We start from the raw sequence: 22,570 nt of genomic DNA on the forward strand, positions 1-22,570 counted from the left end.
CACCGTGCCTCGATGCGTCACGACGGCCTTAACAGGCGCTCGCTAACAGCTCTCGTCTTAACGATCCATCGCGGTTGAGGATATATCTCTTTGCCTTCGTCGCCGTGCGTGCCAGTGCGCCACACGAGTGCGTCCCGCCCCCCCCCCCCCCAACCTCCTCCACGTCACGTCCATGCGTGTGCATGCGCGCACATGCGTGTGCATGCGTGTGCATGCGCGTACATGCGTCGGAGAGGGAGAGAGGGCGAGGTCCCTCCGTCCCCCTCCCCGTGTCTCACCCCCCCGGGGCTTAGCTCCATGAGCGTGACGACAGATATGAGATGTAAAGGTGGTCTGCCTCGATTCGTGCCTCATGTCGCGGTGGCTTTTCTGCAGCAAGGTAAACAAATTCCTCCACATTAGTGGCCGCATTGTGTCACCGTCCCGTCGGTGTGCACGCGTGCGTGCCGCTCGGCCACACGGGGAACTCGAGGCTGCGAGACGGATGGCCCAGATTAGGACGTTCTTGGCAAGGATGTTGCTGCATCACTCGATCAGCGTCGAACTTGGACTCATTCCTTCAAGGGAAGGGGTTTTTTTGTTGTTGCCTATAACATCTGGAGGGTCACCAGCAATCATCGGTTCGAGCAAGCCTGACTGTTGATTGAGATTCCGTACTGTAGAAACCGGTCAAGAGTTCGAGTTTGACGGAGTGTTGGACCAGCGCTGCTGGAAGTGCACACTCGCAGAATGTCGTGTGGTTTGACAGGAAGTTTTGTCACTGGATTGGGCATTTTCACCGCTTCACAAAGGTGAAGTCGACTTGTTGATGTTTGTCTTGTCACCTGACAGTGACTGGACCCGTCTCTCTCAGTGTCACAAAACGTGGCAGTTGAATGTCCGCCGCTTTTGAGCGCGCGCCTCTTTACTTCAAAAGATCTTCGAGGCTGGAACCTTTAAAACCATCTGCGTGGTGCTGCGTGGTGCTGCGTGCCCTTTATCACCACTAACGTTATTCATAATCTATCCACTGCTGGATGAAGAGGGTGCCCTCGCCGTTCTCCGTGTAGTGTTTGTTTCGGTGGCAGGGTGCGTGGCGTGGCGTGGCGGTGACGCTCGCGCCTCGCAGTGAGAAGGGGCCTGTGTTTGATTGCCGACTCGGACACCTTTTTCTCGCGTGGAGTTTGTATGTTCTCCCCCTGTTCTGGGTGGGGTTTCCTCCAGGTTCTCCGGTTTCTTACCATAGACAACAAAAAAAACCACACGCACACACGCGCACAATGTAACTGGTATTTGGCCAAACATGCCAGTGCTGAAAATGTACCTGCAAATTACTCGGCGTGCGGGTACGCGTAGCGACATCGAAAACCACCTTGCTGCGAACAAAACCAGCTTGGCAGCACCCTCCTCAAAACAAGAGTTTTTCGGCGAGCCCTTCCCGGGAAGTGAAGCCTCACAGATGGCGGCGAAGTTGGCGCAACGCGCGCTTCACCCTCGCCGAATGAGGACACCAGCAGCAGGCCGATGCGCACATCTCCCTCGTACACGGAAGAATTGAAGACGTGGCCACAGTTGCGCGACTACGGCCATGCAATCCAAACTGCGAGCCGTATCGTGAACACAGAGAGAGGCTCACAGAGACCCATAGAGATTAATTCATGATGCAGCCACATTTGCACGACTGTGGCCATGCAATCCAAACTGCGGGCCGTATCGTGAACACGGAGAGAGGCTCACAGAGACCCATAGAGATGAATTCATGATGCAGCCACAGTTGCACGACTGCGGACATGCAATACAAACTGCGGGCCACGCGGTAAAGCCACTGCGGGTCTGTGCGCGCCTTTAATGGAGGAGGAGGAACAGCAAAACGACACGAACTCTCACTCTGCTGAAGCCCTCTCACCGAGGCTCACAGACCTCGACAATGGCATTTAGTTCGTGAACAACCTACAGAGTATTGCCGCTGGCATCTGACGCAAGAGTAGATGGTAACTCGTCGTTAGGGAGCAGGCCCATGGCACCTTTACTCTTCTGTGAAGCTCTCAACTTCCCGGAAACTTTTTCGTTTTCCACTTTGACATCAAGGCTCCCCCCCCCCCCCCCCCCCCCCCGATTTAAATCCGTTTGCTCGTTTTGCAATGCAGGCCGGTTGGAATGATCACGCTTGGTTGTAAATTCCACCCCCAGTTTACCCCTCTTCTCTCGTCTCTATAGGCGGGTTTAACAAAAACATGTGCCTGTTACATCGGTGAGCCAGCCGCAAATCCATACGTAGGTTCAAATCAGGGACGTGATGGCATCGACGACACGTAGCGAGAAAAGTATTCTGGCCTTCACAGGTGCTGCACCGCTAACAGCACTTGCCCCAACAGTCTGGCTACGGCTATTCGGGGGGGTGGGGGGGTGAGATCTTTGTATTCGTGTGCGAGGACTGTATATGAATGTGTGCGAGGACTGTATATGAATGCGTGCGAGCCTTTGACAATTCAAGTGGGCGCCTAGCTTGGCACAAAGCGCAGTGGGGGTGACGTCTCCGCCACTTTGAGGTGAACGGCGGCTGTTGTTGTTGTTACGTGCGTGAGTGTGTGCCTGAGTGTGCGTGAGGTGTGCGCGACTGTGTGTGCGGCTGGGTTAGGGTTACAAGGCCCTCTGGCGTGTGTGTCGGCGGTGAGCTCATTCATTGTCGCTGTCCGCGGGGGGGGACGGGGTCCAGGGGTTGCCAACAACCCAGCTCCGACTCGCAATGCCCCCCCGGGTCTGAGTATACAGGCGCATTCTGTGTGTGTACCGCGTGCCGTATGTGCCTTGTGTGTGCCCTGTGTGTGGCTCCTGTCCTGTATGCCGTGTCGTGTGTGTCATCCTGTGTGTACCGTGTGCCCCGCGTGTCTTGTATGCCATGTGTGTGATCCTGTGATCTCTGTGACCCTGTATGACCTCTGTGATGCTGTATGCGCTGTGTGTGTGATCCGGGATCGTATGCCCTGTCAATGCCCTTCGCTCGCCCCCCCCTGGCGCATGCCCCGTGTGTTCATCTCAGTGGGGTGTCTCGTGTATGACCTTGATCTGAATATTCATCTGTAATGTCCTGCGTGTGTTTCTGTGCTCGTGTCCTGTAAATTCTGTGTGTGTGTGTCCTGTGCTTGCGCGTCCCATTGTGTCCACAGCCTCTCAATATCGAATGCGTGTGCGGGTGTTCGAGAGCCCAATATCCATAATGTCGCAACACTCCCAGCAGCACTCCCGCGTGTCGCCACAAAACCAAACCCAGAGGCCCTTGCGATGCCGATGCCCGTCGCTGCCGCCGCTGCTGCTGCTGCATCAGTGAATGGTGGCGATTTTCTAACGCGTCCTTCACGAATGATGGGCCCTCTGTTTATGCCCCCACACCATCACCACCATCACACAAAGGGCAAAATCAATTAGCGTTCGCTCCCTACTTGGCTTGTTAAACCAGACGAGTGAGGTAGTGAGCTCCGTGTGATTATTGTTCAAGCTGCCCGACTGGGTATCCCTGTCCACCACCCCCCGCCGCCGCCGCCGCCACGCCGTGTGAGAGTGTTTTAAGTTGTTAAACCAGCTGCGTGAGAGGTGTGCGATTGCGTTTAAGTCGTTAGACTGGGCAAGCCTGTAGCGTGTGATGGTTCTTTGGTTGTTAAACCAGCTAAGCGGGTGGCGCGCGTCTCAATGTTGTTGTCGGACCGGGTTAGAGGCGCGATTCCTCGGGGCGTCTCGTTCACTCCTTTGGGGGTGGAGGTGCGGGGTGGGGGGGGTCACGATGCCCACGTCGGAGGCACCTCCACGGGCACTGACAGGGAGAGAGGCTGATGCCCAGCAGCGTGCCCGGGTATCACCACCCAGGCAGCTTCTCCGATACCCAGACGTAGCTTGGCAGGCCTGGTCAGCCCTGCCAACGGGAGATGTTGATGCAGGCCTTGGTTGAGGCCGGTGCCCATTTGGGGGCGATGCCAGTGGCTTAATCCGCCACGTATGGTCTCGGTCCAGAGGCGGAGTTAACAAACCTGTCAACCCCTTGTCAGTGCTGCCTAACTTATTAGAGACCAATTCAGACCTCATTGGTCACCCCCGTGCCCCTCATAAATCTCAACGTTCATCCCACAAAGTCCCATCGCAGGGCAGAAACACAAACAAATTGACAAAACACAGTGTGCCCGTATTGAAACGGCTGTACGCCGTATGGACCTCAACTGAATTTCCCTGCGTGGGTTGACATGGCATGAGTTTGCGACGTTATCAGCTTCAGGGGGGTGCGGTAATCCGCCATGTGGGCACCCAAGACTTGATTTGTCTCGCACGGTCACACCTCGGCTGTTGTGGATCGCGGCTCCTCACGTCGTTACGCTCACGGTCTCGGACATTGAACGCCGTGGATGCGCTCCATCTTCGCAAAATCAGAGTTGTTCTTCTTGTGCGCTTGTTGCTGAAGAACGTAGCTCGGGGTGGTTGTTACGGGCGCCCCAACTCGTAGCTTTGGCCACCAGGGAGGGTGTGACGCTAGCTGCTAGCTACACGACTGGTCCTTGCCTAGAGAGAGAGAGATCTGATGCTCTTCATCGAGGCTGGTGTCCATTCGGGGTGATGCCAGGGACTCGGTCCGCCATGCACGGTGACCTGGTCTCCAGCGACCACAGCGGGGCCCCCCAATCCTGCTTAAGTGTCCCAGATCTGGCGTATCCGGGTGAGTTTGCCGTGGCCAGACGCTTGGCCCCCACGAGCAGGAGGTTTGCGAGTTCACATTCTGGTTAGGGATTTTCTCAGCCCCATTCATCATCATCATTCCTCCTGAAGTCAGATTAAATGTGTTCCACTTTGCTCTGTGGACACGGGCATGTGGAACTTACAACCACTGCTTCGGTGAAGTAACAACCATTGGACATCGGCGGACACGCATTGTCTTTCTGTCAGTCGTTCTCGTTGTGGGTTTCCAGCTGTCTGTGTGCTGAATTGACCACGTGCCATCTGTATAGTTTACCCGCGTGTGTCTCGAGCGGTTAGCACTCGATCGAGTTCGATTCCCACTCACGGTCAACTTCGGTGACGATTACCTAAACCGGTCTTGAGCCTCCCCGAGATCGACTCAAGCGAGTACCTGGCCCGGCGTGTAAACATCAGCGTCGGGAAGACAAAGGCGGCTCACTAGCTAGCGAGCAGCACTTTACCCAATATTCTGTATGGGCTATAGGGGGTATCTTTGTCTGTGTGTGTGGAGGAAGCACTGAGTGACTGTTCCTGCTAGGGACACGGCTGAGTGCCTCGCCTTGTTGACACGGCGCCTCGCTCAGTCACGAGATCCTGCAGATAGACATCACTGCCTGTCTGCACGCACACACACACATACTCACACACACATACTCACACACTCACATACTCACACACACATATACTCACACACACATACTCACACACACATACTCATGCACACACATACTCACACACATACTCACACACACACACATACTAACACACACACACATACTCATGCACACACACACACATACTCATGCACACACACACGCAAAGAAAGACAAAGATCACCCTATAGCCTTAACAGACTGTTGGGGCAAGCGCTGTCAGTGAGTCGCACCTATGAAGGCCGACACGGCACACGAGGGGGTGGGTGGACAGCACCACGACCGGCCGCCTTTGTCTTCTTCACAAGGAGGCGGGCGGGGGGGGGGTACAGAACCATGATCCGTCGTTTCCAACATCGTTCGAACGCGTTTAAACACAATGCTTGCTCGTCACGCACCTGCTGGTACGCGTAGCAGCACGCGACTGGAGCCAGGAGCGCGCACACAATCCGCCAATAAACTAAAGCGGAGGAGGGGGAAGATGTCGGGGGAAATGCAGTCGGATTTTTGGTCACATTTCGTGGTCTCGGTGGAACCTCACCCATGTGCCTCCTCCACCCCCACCAACCGCACATCCCACATCTCAGTCCCACCGCACCCACGGTATTCGTGTGGGTGTTCTTTTTCTTTCTCCGTCTCCTCCTTCCCGAAAACCGGACTCAAATTCCCCCTTCGAAAAAAAAACACAAAACAACTCAAGAAATCCCCCCCCCCCCAATCGCATACGCCCTCTAGTCTTTACCTGTCCGCATGATCCACCCACCCTCCCACACACCTCGCCTCCACCTAGCAACTCCATTATCTCGCCCTGCCTCTTCCCCCCCCTACCTCCCCCCATTCATCCCTAGTCACCCCTGAGCCAGCATCGTGGAATGCACGCACACACATAGATACACACACACATAGACACGCACACACATTCATACTCATAGACACACACACACATAAACACACACACGCACACACATAGACACACACACATAGACACACACACATAGACACACACACATTCATACTCATAGACACACACACACATTTATACTCATAGACACACACACATAAACACACACACGCACACACATAGACACACACACACACATAGATACACACACACACATTCATACTGATAGATACACACACATTCATACTCATAGACACACACACACACATAGACACACACACACGCATTAATACTCATAGACACGCATATATGTCCGATCATGCACATGTATACACGCACATGTATAGATACCAAAGACAAAGACCCCCCGTGTAGCCTTAACAGAGTTTGGGGGCAAGTGCTTTTAGCGAGCACCTATAAAGGCCGGCACGGCACACGAGGGGGTGGGTGGCCAACACCACGCCCGTCCGCCTTTGTCTCCCTAGTGACCATGTTTACACATCGCACCAAGTACTAATTTGAGGCTGAGTCGACCTAGGGGAGGCCCAGGATTGGTTCAGATAATCGTCCCTGGTGTTGACCGTGAGCGGGAATCGAACCTGGGTCGCCAGGTTCGTAGCGCAGCGCACTAACTGCTACAGGACCGCTCCCACAGTATAGATACATACACACGCACAAACGTCTACTCACCAACACGCACACACACATCTACTCACCAACACACACACACGTCTACTCACCAACACACACACACATCTACTCACCAACACATACGTCTACTCACCAACACACACACATCTACTCACCAACACACACACACATCTACTCACCAACACACACACATCTACTCTCCAACACACACATCTACTCACCAACACACACGTCTACTCACCAACACAAAACACATCTACTCACCAACACACACATCTACTCACCAACACACACACGTCTACTCACCAACACACACACACTCACGTCTACTCACCAACACACACACTCACCAACACACACACATCTACTCACCAACACACACACACGTCCACTCACCAACACACACACACATCTACTCACCAACACGCACACACACACATCTACTCACCAACACACACACACACACGTCTACTCACCAACACGCACACACGTCCACTCACCAACACACACACACACATCTACTCACCAACACGCACACACGTCCACTCACCAACACACACACACATCTACTCACCAACACGCACACACACGTCTACTCACCAACACACACACACACATCTACTCATCAACACACACACACGTCCACTCACCAACACACACACACTCACCAACACACTCACCAACACACACACACATCTACTCACCAATACACACACACACGTCCACTCACCAACACACACACACACACGTCTACTCACCAACACACACACACATCTACTCACCAACACACACACATACACATCTACTCACCAACACACACACACACACACGTCCACTCACCAACACACACACACATCTACTCACCAACACACACACACATCTACTCACCAACACACACACACATCTACTCACCAACACACACACACATCTACATCTACTCACCAACACACACACACAAATCTATTCACCAGCACACCCACCAAGACACAAGCACACAATGCCTTCCACCTGCAACTTTGGTTGTATTTTTATTTGCTTAGGATGAGGCAGGCGAGCAGGGGGGGTGTGTGCGTGCGCGTGCTCTTAAATGGTGTTCGCTAACAGCACTTGCCCCAAGAGTATGTTAAAGGCTATACGGGGGATCTTTGTCTTTATCTTTGTGCGGTTTCCACTCTTTAAAAAAACCACTCCCTCTAGTCACTACTCATCCTCCCATCACCTTCCCCATCACCAGGCTCGCCCCCTCCACCCCCATCACCTTCCCCATGCAAAGCACGATGGGATACCTGGCCTCGGGGCGTCCCAGGTAATTGCGAGGGCAGATAGAAATCTGCGGAAGCCACTTGAGACGCTTATCCATCTAAAATGCTTTACAGCTGGCTTTAATTGTAAAAAAAAACTAAACAAAAATCTATCGGCAGCGTTTGTAAAACAAACAGAAAAAATTAGCAGGGCGCGCACACGAACTCTGTTGATGTGCTGTGCTAAAAGGGCCATTGCCCGAAACATCGCCTATCATCATATCGTTTTTCCGATGCTTGAGGCCACGATGTTATTGACGAACGTGTCGAGTTGTTGTTTTGTTCGAGTAGGCGCGGTAATGAAACGACAACAATATGACCGCTGATTGTTCGGCTACTGAGGAGCGGCACGCTCAGTCTAAAGACACGCGTTCAGCGAGGGGGGGGGGGGTCCCTGCTTGCCATGTCTGGCCCGGTCTTCACCTGCTGTGAGAAATGTTCACCTGAGTCGCCCCCTCGTGGCAGGCCTCTGACTGCAGGAACGCCAGGTGCGCGTGCGTGTGCCTTGCAGCCTTAATAGGTGCTCGCTAACAACCCTCGCCACAACACTGACCCCAGGCTTCAATTTGGGGATTTTTGTCTTTGCGCGTGCGGTGATTGAATATCCTTTGTTTAACCGTTCGAGTGTATTGTTATTACGATGGTTGCTACGTGAAGGTAACCGAGATATTAGAGTCTCAATAGCGCTTTTCAGCAGGGTCCTGCCAAGTTGCTGGTGTTTTGGGTTAAACTTTCTGCATGTAACCCCAATTGAGGAATTTGCAGGTTTATTTTTCATCGTTGGGATGTTTAGACAATACCAGTCGCATTGGCCATCATCAGTTACAGTCGCCAATCGCCAGTTACACTACGTCTCCTTTTAGAATTCCCATTCACAGTTCTTGTTTCTCTCCAAGAACTTTCGATTTGTGAGGCTGCTTGATGTAGCTAAATTTGTGGGTATATTGCCAGAACGGGTAAAGCTTATTCTACATTTCATCATTGTGGATAGTGTCTGTGAGTGATGTGACTTGTCCATTATGGCTCAGAATGGACATCAACACACGCACCTATCACCAGGGCTTGAACCGCCATCTCACCAATGCTGGCCCAGATATCTCTGACACGGCCATTAGGGGCCGTCCATAAATGACGTCACGCACCTAGGGGGTGGGTCAGACATTTGTGACGATGTGTGACGAGGGGGGGGGTTTGAGAAATGTGACGTCGCATCAAAATGCGCAACTTTAAATAAATATAGACAACACGTTCTACTTCATAAAATAGACGTTTTAATAAATGTTGTCTACTACAACATCAGAGTGCAGCGCCACATTAAATACGCACTACAATGACAATAGTTTAAAGTGATTTGAAGCATGTTTTTTTTTGGGGGGGGTAGAGCTTTGTGACGTCATTTTTGAGGGGGGGGGGTCTGACTTTTTGTGACGCCATGTGACGAGGGGGGGGGGGTCAAAAATCGTCCAAAATCGCGTGACGTCATTTATGGACGGCCCCTATGAACCTTTTCGATTGATTTGCATGCTTGGCCACGTACGGTGCGAAAGAAGTTCCACATACATACATACATAGACAGAGACCCAAACCCAGGATCTTGAACCCAGGATTTTAGTGGGGCCAGTGCAGTGTCTCCAATAGGGCCATTATGAAACTCTTTATTACATAAACACACCACACGACTTGAAGCACAGTTCACATTCCCTTCCCTTCCCTCGCCCCTCCCCTATCGCCCTTTCGTGATCCCCATTTATCCTCGATCACTGTTACTCATTCCTCAGTCCGTGTACACGCCTGTCAACTGCACCATTCCATTTTGTCATCGTTTTGGAAGCTATATCACGCATCTTGAGTGAAGGCGCTCTATAAATTAGATTAGAAAACGTAGGAAGTTGAATTCAGTCACGCAAGTCTTCATCGTTACTCGGGTGCGTGCGTAAATCATATCTGTGTAACCGTGATAATCTTTGTCGGATGGTGGGGTGATATTAGTGGCCATTTGGGCATAAAAACTACCGCCAATGTTGGCCTAACTTAGGGGTTGGTGACCTGCGGCCCTGGAGCAACATGCGGCTCTTTGAGGACTGCACCGTTACGCTGTTTATAAAGGGCCACCGCCTCGTAGTGCCATGCATTGCGGCTCATGAAAGATTTTTTTTTACCAAATTCGAGAATAAAAAAAATTACTCTTCTTGTTATTTTGGTTGCCAACCCCCCCGCTCCGCCCTCCCTCGGCCTAACCCCAAAACAAACGTGAGTCGTTGAACCAAAGGAGACGCCGGTACTGCCACCTTTGGCGTCTCCGGCACGGCCATTGTGAGCCCCGCCGGCAGTGAGAGCGAGCGGCGTGGAGTGCCGCTGACGTGCGGTGTGCGTTGCCGTGTGCCCGCTCCCCTGCTGCACAGATCTTCGTGGCCGTCAACTGTCTGAGCACGGACTTCTCGTCGCAAAAGGGCGTCAAGGGCCTGCCGCTGAGCCTGCAGATCGACACCTACAGCTACAGCAACCGCAGCAACAAGCCCATCCACCGCGCCTCGTGCCAGATCAAGGTCTTCTGCGACAAGGTACCGCACCGCGTTGATGTGGTTGTTAGTGTGGTAGTTGACGCGGTTCTTAATGTTGTATTTGCTGCTGGTGGTGGTTGTTGATGTGTTTGTGTACTGTGGTTGTTGACGCGGTTGTTGATGTGGTTGTTAGTGTGGTAGTTGTTGTTGTGGTTGTTGGTGTGATTGTTGATGTGTCTGTGTACTGTGGTTGTTGACGCGGTTGTTGATGTGGTTGTTAGTGTGGTAGTTGTTGTTGTGGTTGTTGGTGTGATTCTTGATCTGTTTGTGTACTGTGGTTGTTGACGCGGTTGTTTATGCCGTTGTCTATGCAGGGTGCGGAGCGCAAGATCCGCGATGAGGAGCGCAAGCAGATGCGCAAGAAAGCCAAGGGACAGGCAGCCGTGTCACTGTGCAACGCTTGTGAGTGGCTCCCACGGCAACCACAACGCTGCGTGTGTGCCTTGTGTGTCACTCTGCGCTTGTGTGCCGTGTGTGACACTGCACGTGTGTGTGTGCCGTGTGTGACACTGCATGTGTGTGTGTGCCGTGTGTGACACTCCGCGTGTGTGTGCCGTATGTATGCCGTGTGTAACACTGTGTGTGTGCCTTGTGTGTCACTCTGCGCTTGTGTGCCGTGTGTGACACTGCACGTGTGTGTGTGCCGTGCGTGACACTGCATGTGTATGCCGTGCGTATGCCGTGTGTCACTCTGCGTGTGTGTGCCGTGTGTAACGCTGCGTGTGTGGCGTGCGTTCCGCCGTGCGCGTTTCCCAGCGGGTGACATGAAGTCCCCGGCAGTGGCGGCCGTCAAGAGGAGCGACCTCACCCTCTTCAAGGCGCTGTCCGACCTAAGCTCACAGCCCGTGCTCTTCATCCCCGACATCCACTTCACCAACCTGCAGCGCTCCGCACAGGTGCGCTGACGCTCACCGCTGCGCTCACCCCTGCCCTCACCCCTACGTGGACCGCTACATGCATGCCCCTACGCTCACCCCTACGCTCACCCCTACACTCGCTCCTGCGCTCACCTCTAGCCTTACCCCTCCGCTCACTCCTACACACCTGTACCAACACTCACCTGCAACATGCGCACACTCACCTGTACACCCAATCCCTACACTCGCCTGTATGCGTGACCTAAAACTCACCTGAATGTTCAGCTAAACACTGACCTGAACACACCGATACACTCACCTTTACCCACTCGCCTGTCGGAAGACACTTACGGTGAGGCCTTGCCTGCAAACTTGTATAATTGCGCACTGGTACACTCGCATGAACACTCAGCAGAAAGTTTAGCAGCACACTGGGCCCAACCACCGTTACCTGTCACCCAAACGCCCTCAACTGCACACTCACCTGTACACTCACCTGCACACGCCCCTCACCTGCACACTCACCTGTACACTCACCTGTACATGCCCCTCACCTGCACACTCACCTGTACACTCACCTGTACACGCCCCTCACCTGAATGGGGAAAGCGTAATGGGCGCTCGCTAGCGGGACGTGCTCTGAAGATCTGCTGGGCTATCGTTGTGGCCGTGCCGGCTCACGTGATCGTGTCGTGTGTCGTGTGTATTTGCTGCAGGGGTTTTCGAGCACTCCCGAAGATGTGGAGAGGGACGGGTGAGTCCGTTTATCGCGCGCGCAGAGACGCACACTCGGGGCGTACACTTACACGTACACCCAAACGCACGTGCACAAATGTAAAAAAATATATATACTAAGATCCCTCGTGTTGATAAATAGACTTTTTTTGAGCAAGCACCAGGTACTCATTTGTTAGTCGACCTAGAGGAGGCCCAGGACCAGTTCAGATAATCGTCACTGGTGTTGGCCGTGAGCTAGAATCGAACTCGGGCCGGTGGTTTCGTTGCGCAGCGTAGCGCTAACCACTGAGCCACTGCTCCCCACATACAAAGACAAATCCACTCGTACACACGCACATACGCACAGTCGTATATCTAGAGACAGAAACAAAGGCACAGATCCACCTCCTGCCCCCCTTCAGTGAAAATCTCACTAATTCGACACGGTTGTTTAAATCGGAGCTCGGGGAATGAACGGGTGGATGCTGCTTCACGCTGTCTCGGCGCGTGCGCCCACACTTGACCTGACACTCCATCCTCTTGCCTCCTGCGTCTGTGCAGCCTCTTGAGACGTGGCCACTGTAAGACGCTCTATAAATGTAACACCTTGTGTGTGTGCGCGCGCGGTTGAATGGGCTTCATCTTTTCTTCAAGGTGAAATCTTTCGCAAAGCCTGATTCCTCCGAGTAATCTAAAGCTTTGCTAGTGGTTTATTTTTTTTTACGTAGGTCGAAGGTGGTAGGTCATATACGTAGCATAGCATCGATACCGCAGGTCGCTGGTTCCTTCCGATCAGAGACTCTGTGTGATGATGAATACTGAAGCGAGCATCGTGACAAACGGACGGACACATCACAGACGCACAAACGAAGCGTCCTGCAATGCCGAATGTATCACATCGCAATCTCTTGCCCTCCAACCCCCACGACCCCTGTCACCAGCAGCGTGATGCTCAAGCGCCCTCCGCATTTTTTCAACGAGGAGTTTGCGTCACCCGCGAAGCAGCTAAAGGAGGAGCCTCTGAAGAAAGGTGGGAGCTCCCATCACCATGGCGACCGATATAACGCCCCGAGACTCAGTGAGGCTTTCCTGCATGAATAACAGACATGTAAAAACGGCGCGTCGATTCGTCAACATACGTCGCTTCTGACGCGTGCGTCGGATTGTGCGCGTGAGAATCCGTTGCTCGTAGACCATGCAAGCGGTACGCTAATTTTAAATTTCAATTTAAAGCTTTCGTGACTGCAGGGATTCATCTTCTTGGTTCTTTCGGTAAAGTCACGTAGAATGGAAATAATAAAATAATAAAAATAAACCATTATAAAATAATTATTTTATTATAATAAAATAATTATTTTATTATAATAAAATATAAAAAATATATATTATTGCATCCTGTTTTATATAATTATTTTATTATGTTTTATTTTTATTACTTTATTATTTCCATTCTACGTGACTTTACCGTAAGACGGTACGCTAATGTTATGCAAGTGATATTCGAATGTTTGCTTTAGGCTCACGGTGCGAACTAATTTGTTGCGTGAACAGAAATAAAAAATAAGACGCGTGACACAAGCGTCGGCGACAACGCGAGATGGAAAATAATCGGTGCCTTAAATCTAACGGAATTGCGACTACCAAACCACAACAATTATTTTAGTCACTCTGGGAATAAACTAAACTAATTTTTATTTTACCAGCTAAGGCTGGTCACAAATGATAGCTCAACGAAGTGGCTTATCACGTGGACATTTATAGCAGCCAAATACTCTAAAACGCGTGTCCATTCTTAATGAGTCATCACATGGCCCAGCCACTCGACAACATCGTTGAGTTGGCCAAGGATTTCACGAGGCAGAGCACTGAGCTGGGCACCTGAATTCCTGGATTTGAATTTGGGTCTCGCTCACCTTGTGGTTAAACTGCGGGTTGTCAAGTGCGGCGAGTTGATCGTCTCAGCCCGGTGACGAATCACTGCACGAAGAAAGCACCTTTTGCCTTAGATGTTGTCTTTCACCCAATTTGTGTAAATCCTCTGTGGAAGGGCATGTGGGAAAGGGCATCACCCCCTAGTAGCGAATGTGTATTTTTCGCTACTTACATTCTCCACAGTGACGCTTTTGATGATTTTGCGCGATGTTTCATACAGCTTTGCGTTTATATGGACGGACAGATATACGGAAGTGACAATGTTGTCTGCTTATTTATTTCGCTAATTATATTCTCCACAACGATGCTCGTGATGAGTTCATCATGCTAGATAAGAAAAAAAGTTTTTCTTGCTGGCTGGCTGGCACACGGGTGGGCAAGTGCATAAAAAGGGTCAGTTGGTGGGATCTCGCAAGCAGTTCTGTGAAGTCTGCTTCCTCGTGCCGCTCTCCGAGATGTGCAGCGACGCGCGGCTCTGTGATCGTTAAAAATGGCCGTTTTGTTTCGCAGCACGACGCTGATAAGACCTGACGAATCGATAAAACAATACAATTGTCGCATTATTGTTATTATCAGGGGGGGACCTTCCTGCCGTGGTAGCAGGGTTAGAGAACCGCTGGACCTGCGATCCAGAGGTCGCCGCTTCGACCCCATCTCTCGGCGCGGCAGTTGAAACAACGCTGCTAGTTTCTGCCCCCCCCCCCCACGCCGCCACCTCCTGTCTGCTCGGCAGTACAAACGGGTCGCGCCGCAGTCTCTCGATTGGCAGGTCGCGCCGTGTGGTGCGGCAAGGCGTCGGTACGCCCACGCCTCGTCGGCGTGGAGGGGGAGAGCGACTGCCCACTCGAGGAGTTCGCTCCGGCGTGGACATCTTCCCGCCGCCGCGTGGCGTGACCGCCCGGTCCCGGGGCTGCACCTTGACCCCCCGACGTGGCTTTGCGAGCGAGGACGCGGCGGGGAGCGGGGCGGGTCGGGCCCCCGTGGTGAGCGCGGTCCCCGCGGCTCCCCTCGCTCACCACCACCCCCCCCCCACCCCCCCGTGTGTCACCCTGCAGTGTTGCTGTACGTGAGGCGGCCGTCGGACGAGGTGTTTGACGCCCTCATGCTGAAGACTCCCAACCTGGCGGGGCTCAAGGAAGCCGTGAGTGAATGACGTCACACCGCCACGCACGGATACACGCCGCACACTGTGCACAGATACACGCTCCACACCACACAGAGATACACGCTCCACACCACACAGAGATGCACGTTGCACACCACGCCGTCTTAATGAGGCGCTGCGGCTGCACCGCACGCTGCAAACGGAGCCACAACTCATCCGCACTATGCACATCGCAACGCTGCTGCTGTCTGTCCAGAAATGCGGCCATTGATGACGTTGGTCGTGGTGGGAAATGACGATGGTATGTGGCTGATGGTGATAAAAAAATTAACGGTGGAATTGATCCGAGTGTGCTTGTGAACCATCCGTTTCTGTTCCAGATCTCAGAAAAGTACGGCGTGTCCTTAGAAAGCATCAGAAAGATTTACAAGAAATGCAAAAAAGGGTGAGCTCTCTCTTCCTCGGCCTCTTCATGACGACGCGCGCCGGTATTTAACCGGGCGACTTGCCCGCTGGAGGGGTTAATGGGGCCATGCAGGGAATCACAGCGCAGAAAGTAGGTTGCTGACAAGCTATCCGGAACATCCTATCGACTTGTGTTGTGTGTCTCCATAGTGAAATACGTAACTGGGGGATTAAAGGGTCCACAGAGGGAGCTCCCCTTTACCTGGTCCCGATGGATTTATCACTGCCCACAAAATGGAATTTGTTGCCAAAGTAAATGGCAAACATGGTGCAAATTGTATGCGTGTGTGTGTGTCCCAACGCGCACACACTCGCATGCACCAACAGCTGCCCTCCAAGGAAGGGCGGGGGAGCAGCGCGCACTGCAACGAGCGAAGCGCTGGGCGGTTAAATGCAGCAAGTTGGCGCAGTAGGGAGCACAGACTAAGGCACCGTTAAGATTCTTATTACTGAGGCTTGCATAGCTGTGAGAAACCACCAAGTATAATGGTAAATCATGGTAGCACATTTTACATACCAAAGAAAGCTTCACCGAGCCTCCATATTTTCTTCTTAGGAGGGTCCTGCATTGGGATGTCGGGCCAGTTCAATTAATGAGTGTTTGTATTATGTTGAACTTCTTTCACCCCATACGTAGTCAAACATGCTTATTGGAGGTGCGGGGGAAGGGCAACAAACTAAATACAAAAATCAGTTTTAAAGAAATGAGTTTCATTTTAAACTAATTTCACCTCCGATGAGCATGCTTGGCTATGTACGGTGCGAAAGAAGTTCAACGTACATACAAACATACAACGGGAGCGTTATGCATAGGCGCAGGCCTGCAATTCCCTGCTTGTGCCACTGCTGGTGAAGGGTCTCCACTCGCGGGAGCTCTATCAAGAGAGAGAGAGGACCCTCTTGGGGGTGTTTTGACTCTTTCTCGCACGCTGGCCGGATGCCTTGAAAGAGGTGAAAGTCGTTATCTCGCGCACACGAACCGGCGATCGGCCAATCGTGGTGAACCCATCAGCGATCCGCCTGGGTGGACACAGGCAACGAGGGGGGGAATGGTGGAGGGGGGTGAATTGAATAAACTTGCTCCAATGTTTTGGCTGTCGTGTCGGTTTAGCTGCTACACATTTCCACGTGAAAAGCCACTTTGTTGAGCTATCATTTGTGGCCAAGCCACTCCTGAAAAAGAGCTACGTAGCTTAGTGGGCCTGATCTGGTAAAATCAAAAAAAATTTGGTTTGGGTTCCAGGGTTGTTAACGCCGGTGCTGAAGACCACGATTAAACGGGGTTGTTGTGTGTGTGTGTGGCGGGATGTGCGTGGCATGCGTCTCTGCACAGAATGCTCGTCTACATGGACGACAACATAATCGAGCACTACTCGAACGAGGACACCTTCCTGCTGGAGATGGACGACTTGGATGGAGGCATCAAGGTGACCCTCACCGACATTTAGGGGCGAGCGACATCGCACGACGCCGCCACTCCCCCCCAGCCCCCCCCCCCCCCCCGCTCGTCCACAGCCCAGAAGCTCATCGACAACCACGACGGCACGGCGACACCCGTCGCTCTCCGCCACGCCCTGCACCACCGGCACGCTTCACCAGGGCTGGCCAATGTCCGCCGTCGGGAGGTCGTGAGTTAAAATCCCGGTCGGGGTCAACTCATTTTCATCATCATCTTCGTCGTCGTCGTTATGACCGCCATCACGGCCTCCTCTCGAGGGTTGGTAAAGTGAGCAAGCGGAGAGAATCGCCCACGCGAGTGGCGCGTCGATTCGTCGCCAACGTCCACGATCGTGTATTTGAAGCCGTACTCAAAATCCGCGTGCGTTGATTTGGTGAAAAGCGTGGGGAAGAAAGCCAGTGAGTGGTGGGCACTAGGAGAAAAGTTAAATCCAGTGCAGTGGAACAACGCTGCAAATTCCAAATCTCAGGACAATTAAACAGCCGGGCAGGGGAACTAAAGCACAGCACGATAAAAAAAAACATCTGATATCGTCTAGTTTCTAAAACGTTTCTACCAATGCCATTCTGTGGAATAGAATTTAATCGATGCGGGAGAGATGACAAGTCTAGCACAGACATCGTAGCATTCCATGTAAACAGAGGTGTCGTTGCTTGTAAGCGGGGTTCCTGTTGAGGTTTGGAACTTTGCTTAGAAATCCCGAGGCTCGTTTCACAATCGCCTCGAGCGAGGTGTTCCCGCAGCTTTGCTCGGTGTCTCCCATGGTCAGCGTTGCATCCGTGGTGCTTCTTGGCCGTTTTCAATTTTCTGCTGGTATCCCCTGCACCGAGGAGTGTTCATTTTACCGACCTCGGAGAGATGACGATGACGACAGTGATGATGATGATGATGATTAGGCACGTATCGATGTGTCGATTCTTCAAGTTAAATAGATTCTTATGCTTACGAATTCAGGCCTTTTGAATCGATCGAGCACGTGAGAATCGGTTATCTAAGATTTATACAAATTATATGCAAATGCGGTGCTAATGTTACATTTAGTCTTGTGGAGTGAGAACAAATCTGTACAAAAACCGGGACCCAACGCGTGAGAAAACAATACCAACGAGAGACGGTTCATTGAGATGGAAAAATAGTCTGCTCTTGACTCGAATAGCGATGCCCAAAACATGACAATTCATCGGATCGTTGGAGCGGGTGAATTGTTGTTATACGCTTCGTCGCGACGGTGGCGATTGTGACACTGATGACGGTGGATGGTGTCCTAAAGCCTGGGGTTTTTGGGCGATCGTTTTTATTGCTGTTACACGCCGCATATTCTCTGTGCCATTTGAAACACTCACCTTGCCGCCAGTTAAACACGGTATCGTTTAAAAGCGGCGAAAACAAAACATGCACATACACACACACGCACGGACAAACGCACACACAGACAACGGAAACAATCACAGAGGAAGACGGATTGGTGAATAAGTTGCGGCTGGGTCAGCTGTTACTGTGATGTTTTTATTTCTTCCTTTTCGGAGCAGGAGCCACAGAAGGGGGTTTATGGTCCAACTTGTAAGAGTCTACTGCCTAAACCAAACCCTCACTCTCAATTACTTTCACTCGATCGCTCACTCGCTCACCCACCCAACTCTCGCACTAAATCACCCAGCCACTCACGAACTCAGTCGCTCAAATGCATGGCTTGAGCCTGCACCGGGAGAGGAGGGTAGTCCAGCAAGTAGGTTGGATAACAAGGTGTACAGTGATTTGCACCAGACATTCAATTTTTTCCACTACTGGAATGCAAGCCAACAAGTCAATACACATTTGATAAGCAGCCAAGCTGTTTAAGTACTTTAGAAAGTCATAACCACAACATGATTCAGTATCTACACAGGCTGGCTGGTCAGTTATGTTTACCCGTAGTCACAAGGCGGTTTTTCTGCAGCTCCCACTCCAGTTTCCTCCCGCATGCCAAGCATGAATGGAATTGGTCGAACATCGATAACCCACCACGCATACGGTCCAGTCTTTGCACAGATGGATTTCAAAGAGGCGTCTGCTGTAGTGCCATCTCCTGGCCACTTCGCAAGTGGTAGTGTCACAAACCCTTGCAGAGGATTGGCGGCCTCATTTAATTGAAACCCGAATCTTAGACGCCACCCGTTTTTTAAGCCCTTTTTCTCATGCTTAGATCCAGGAACATGAACACCACGTGCATCGTTCATGTTAAATCCATCTCTCATCATCCCCTCTGTGGTTCCTCTTAAGCGTAATGCCGATCGCTTGCTCGTTATAATGACAGACTTTAAGGTAGTACTTGTTTTGTAAATTCTATTAGGGTGTTTGGAAAATAAGCCATTTTCTAACAATCTTTGTAAATAATGTGCAATATATCATATTAAAAAAAGTATAGATCGTTTTATTTTTCATAAGTAGGGGTGACTTGGGAAACTTATTTTTTATTTTATTTTTCGTTCTGGTTTATTGTTGGAGAAGATGGAAACCAAACACTTCCAGGATTGAATAACAATGCTGTAATAATCCAAATAACACGAAAAGAACTACTCTGTACTTAAAAAACCCGGTTTATACATCTGTCTGTCCATGCAATTTGTTTTAATGTTTACATTATGCTGTATTCAGGTTTCTGTGGGAATGTGTCTGACTTGGTTCTGCCATTCCAAACTGTTACTCATGATTGATTTGTGGGTCGGGCCCACATAATGATCTGGGCCAAATTTGTGTTGTGAAGGCCCTTCACCACCTGACACAGCCAAACAATTAAAATTTTCCTGTGCACAAGTGTCTAACCTGCCGGTTGCATTTGTTTAAGCTCACTCGGCGGTGAATTGAATAATAATTCTTGCAACCAAATGTAGCAGTCGTGTCTATTGTGACAAAATTCAAGGTCGAATCTTAATATTGGCTGTGAAAACCGACATGTTAAGGGAACAGTCACTCTTGAGATAATGAGAGAGAGAAGAAAAAAAAATCATGTTTTTTTTTTCCCTTCACATTTACAAAGTCGTAATGCCTGAAGAGAAGTATATAGCCGATGGCGCATCGGTCAGTTTGGCATACAGGATAATGTGGGCCAATTTTGCATATCTCGCTCATTCAAATGACTGTCCAATTAAAATAATTCATTAGAATTTTCTTTCTCTGCTGCTTAGTTGAGATCAAAGTGGCTCCGATGTGTGTGGGAGGTGGGGGGTGGGGTGCAGTCCAGGCAGCCCATGTCACGTGTCAGGCAACCCACGTGATGTGTCAGGCAAGCCCCTGTGACGTGTCAGGCAGCCCAAGCCGTTACGACATGCAGCGAGACAGAGAAATTGGCGGCTCGGGCATCTTGCTGGGCTGCAACTCTGCATCGTGGCTCGCGACTGGCTGCCTATCACTTTGTTCAACAGTTACACAATTGCCTGCGTTGCTGTACTTGCCATAGCGTCTCATTTAAATAGGCGACACTCACCGTGGATAGTTCCGGTCAAGGCTGTTGCCTGAACACTGAGGCCGAGTTGCAGCATGCCGAGCGCCCATCGCAGGGCACACACACGAAGCACCGCAGCATTCCACCTGAATGCCCCCCTTGCATGTGTTTGGGTCAGCGCGACCTTGGCAAAGCCATCGTGAATCATGGCCAGGGTCATGCAGATTCTTTGGGGTTCAACGTCAGGTCAGACATGGGCTTCAATTATTTTTTTTGTGGTGGTGGTGGTGGTGGGTTAAACTTACCGCAGTATAAGAGTTATTAAGGAGGGGGGGGGGTGGTAAATGGGGCTTTACTGGGCTTTATAGCTAGCTTTGGGGATGGTTTTAATTTTATAAATAAAGCATTACAAAATAAAGTATAAAAAAGTGTACAACAAAAAAAAATCCACGTTCATTTACCAGGTGCATTGGCTTTTTTTTTCTTTTTACGTCGCACACGCATTGTACGGTGTGCTTATGCATATATATATTCACACGAGGAGGGGGAAAATAGCGGGAAAGTTATTGGAGAGTCGAGTGAAATAATTTGACGACGTGTGCGAGGTGACGAGTTAACGGGGGGGGGGGGGGGGGGGGTGGTGTTTTTGGGTGGCATAGTAGACACCCACACATAAAGAAACACGCAACGATATCAATTAACACATCGAGGGATTTCATTTATTTGGAGAAATAAAACATTCAAATGTTGGGTGTTTCTGGGCCAGAAACATCCCTCCGAGTCTTTGTTTTTTCGTTCCGATTATGAGGAGGCCGTGGTGAAGGTTTCAGGCACCGAACCTGCCTGCCATTGTTACATAACCTGTACTTCCTTCCCCCCCCCCATCCATTCTTGCTGTTCATATTAGAATTTATGCTTCATAGAGGACATTGTTTTTTTTATACTGTACCAGGGTACAATAAATAAGACATTGGTGAAAGCCGAGAGCGTGTGTATCGATGTGTGTGTGTCTCTCTGTGGACCCCACTAATGGAGCATCTTCGCCGGTTGGAAACATTTTGGCTGGCCTGCCGACAATCCATCCTGGGTTTAACCAGGGTGGATTGTGTGAGGAGCTCACAAATCCTTTAAAGATCTGGGCAAAGTCCCATCGGTGAGCTCCTCCGGCAGGCAAGGCTGCGTTGGCTGGATAATGTAACCTGCATGTCCAGTCACAGCATGCCTAAACAGCTTTTGTTCGGCAGGATAGAGGGGGCTAAACGGGCGCGGCACCGGCGAGAGAAGAGATGGAGTGATGTGGTACAGGAGGACGTGGAGCTGAGTGGACTTGCCGATGACTGGTACCAGCGGTGTCAAGATCGGCCTCAGTGGAGGAGGCTCGTGAAGGATGCTGCTACTGGGCAGTTGGAGGCAGTCGCCCTCCAACAACAACGGAGGGCAGAGGAGCGACGCTCAGAACAACGAGCAGAGCGCTGGGTGGCTAAAGCACAACAAGTTGGCGCAGTAGGGGACACAGGTGGTGCATCAGCCAGTCATCACAGTCGACCCGTGGCACCTGGGTCTGCCCCGTGACCTCCTGCCAGCGGGCGTTCGACATTTCACGTGGCCTCAAGGTGCACATAGCCTGGCACAAGCGTCGTGGTGACGTCACCGCCACTTAATGGCGAATGGCGGTTGTTGTCTCTGTATGTATGTACCATGGCTATCGCGCGCTGCGCTACGAACCTGGCGACCCGGGTTCGATCGCCGCTCACGGCCAACACCGGTGACAATTATCTGAACTGGTCCTGGGCCTCTCCTAGGTCGACTCAGTCTCAAATGAGTACCTGGCGCGATGTGTATACACATC

General features: G+C 51.4%; 1 protein-coding gene across 9 annotated transcripts in view; it reads left to right on the top strand.

The window, feature by feature from the left end:
- The window catches only part of LOC144730965 (grainyhead-like protein 2 homolog), a 72,798-nt gene extending 51,098 nt beyond the window's left edge, over nucleotides 1-21,700 (top strand). For 3 of the 9 annotated variants that reach the window (XM_078611858.1, XM_078611876.1, XM_078611934.1), the window contains 8 exons: nucleotides 10,607-10,765; nucleotides 11,080-11,167; nucleotides 11,522-11,661; nucleotides 12,339-12,376; nucleotides 13,281-13,417; nucleotides 15,327-15,412; nucleotides 15,757-15,821; nucleotides 17,175-21,700. In XM_078611858.1, coding sequence (XP_078467984.1) covers nucleotides 10,607-10,765; nucleotides 11,080-11,167; nucleotides 11,522-11,661; nucleotides 12,339-12,376; nucleotides 13,281-13,417; nucleotides 15,327-15,412; nucleotides 15,757-15,821; nucleotides 17,175-17,289 — 828 coding nt within the window. In that variant the 3' untranslated portion in view covers nucleotides 17,290-21,700. The remainder of the gene's footprint in view (nucleotides 1-10,606; nucleotides 10,766-11,079; nucleotides 11,168-11,521; nucleotides 11,662-12,338; nucleotides 12,377-13,280; nucleotides 13,418-15,326; nucleotides 15,413-15,756; nucleotides 15,822-17,174) is intronic. The other 6 variants (XM_078611867.1, XM_078611886.1, XM_078611904.1 and 3 more) reach the window with 3 other exon arrangements.
- The last annotated feature ends 870 nt before the right edge of the window (nucleotides 21,701-22,570 follow it).

Source organism: Lampetra planeri, chromosome 2 (genome assembly GCF_965212315.1).
Source record: "Lampetra planeri chromosome 2, kcLamPlan1.2.h2, whole genome shotgun sequence".
Lineage (NCBI taxonomy): Eukaryota > Metazoa > Chordata > Hyperoartia > Petromyzontiformes > Petromyzontidae > Lampetra > Lampetra planeri.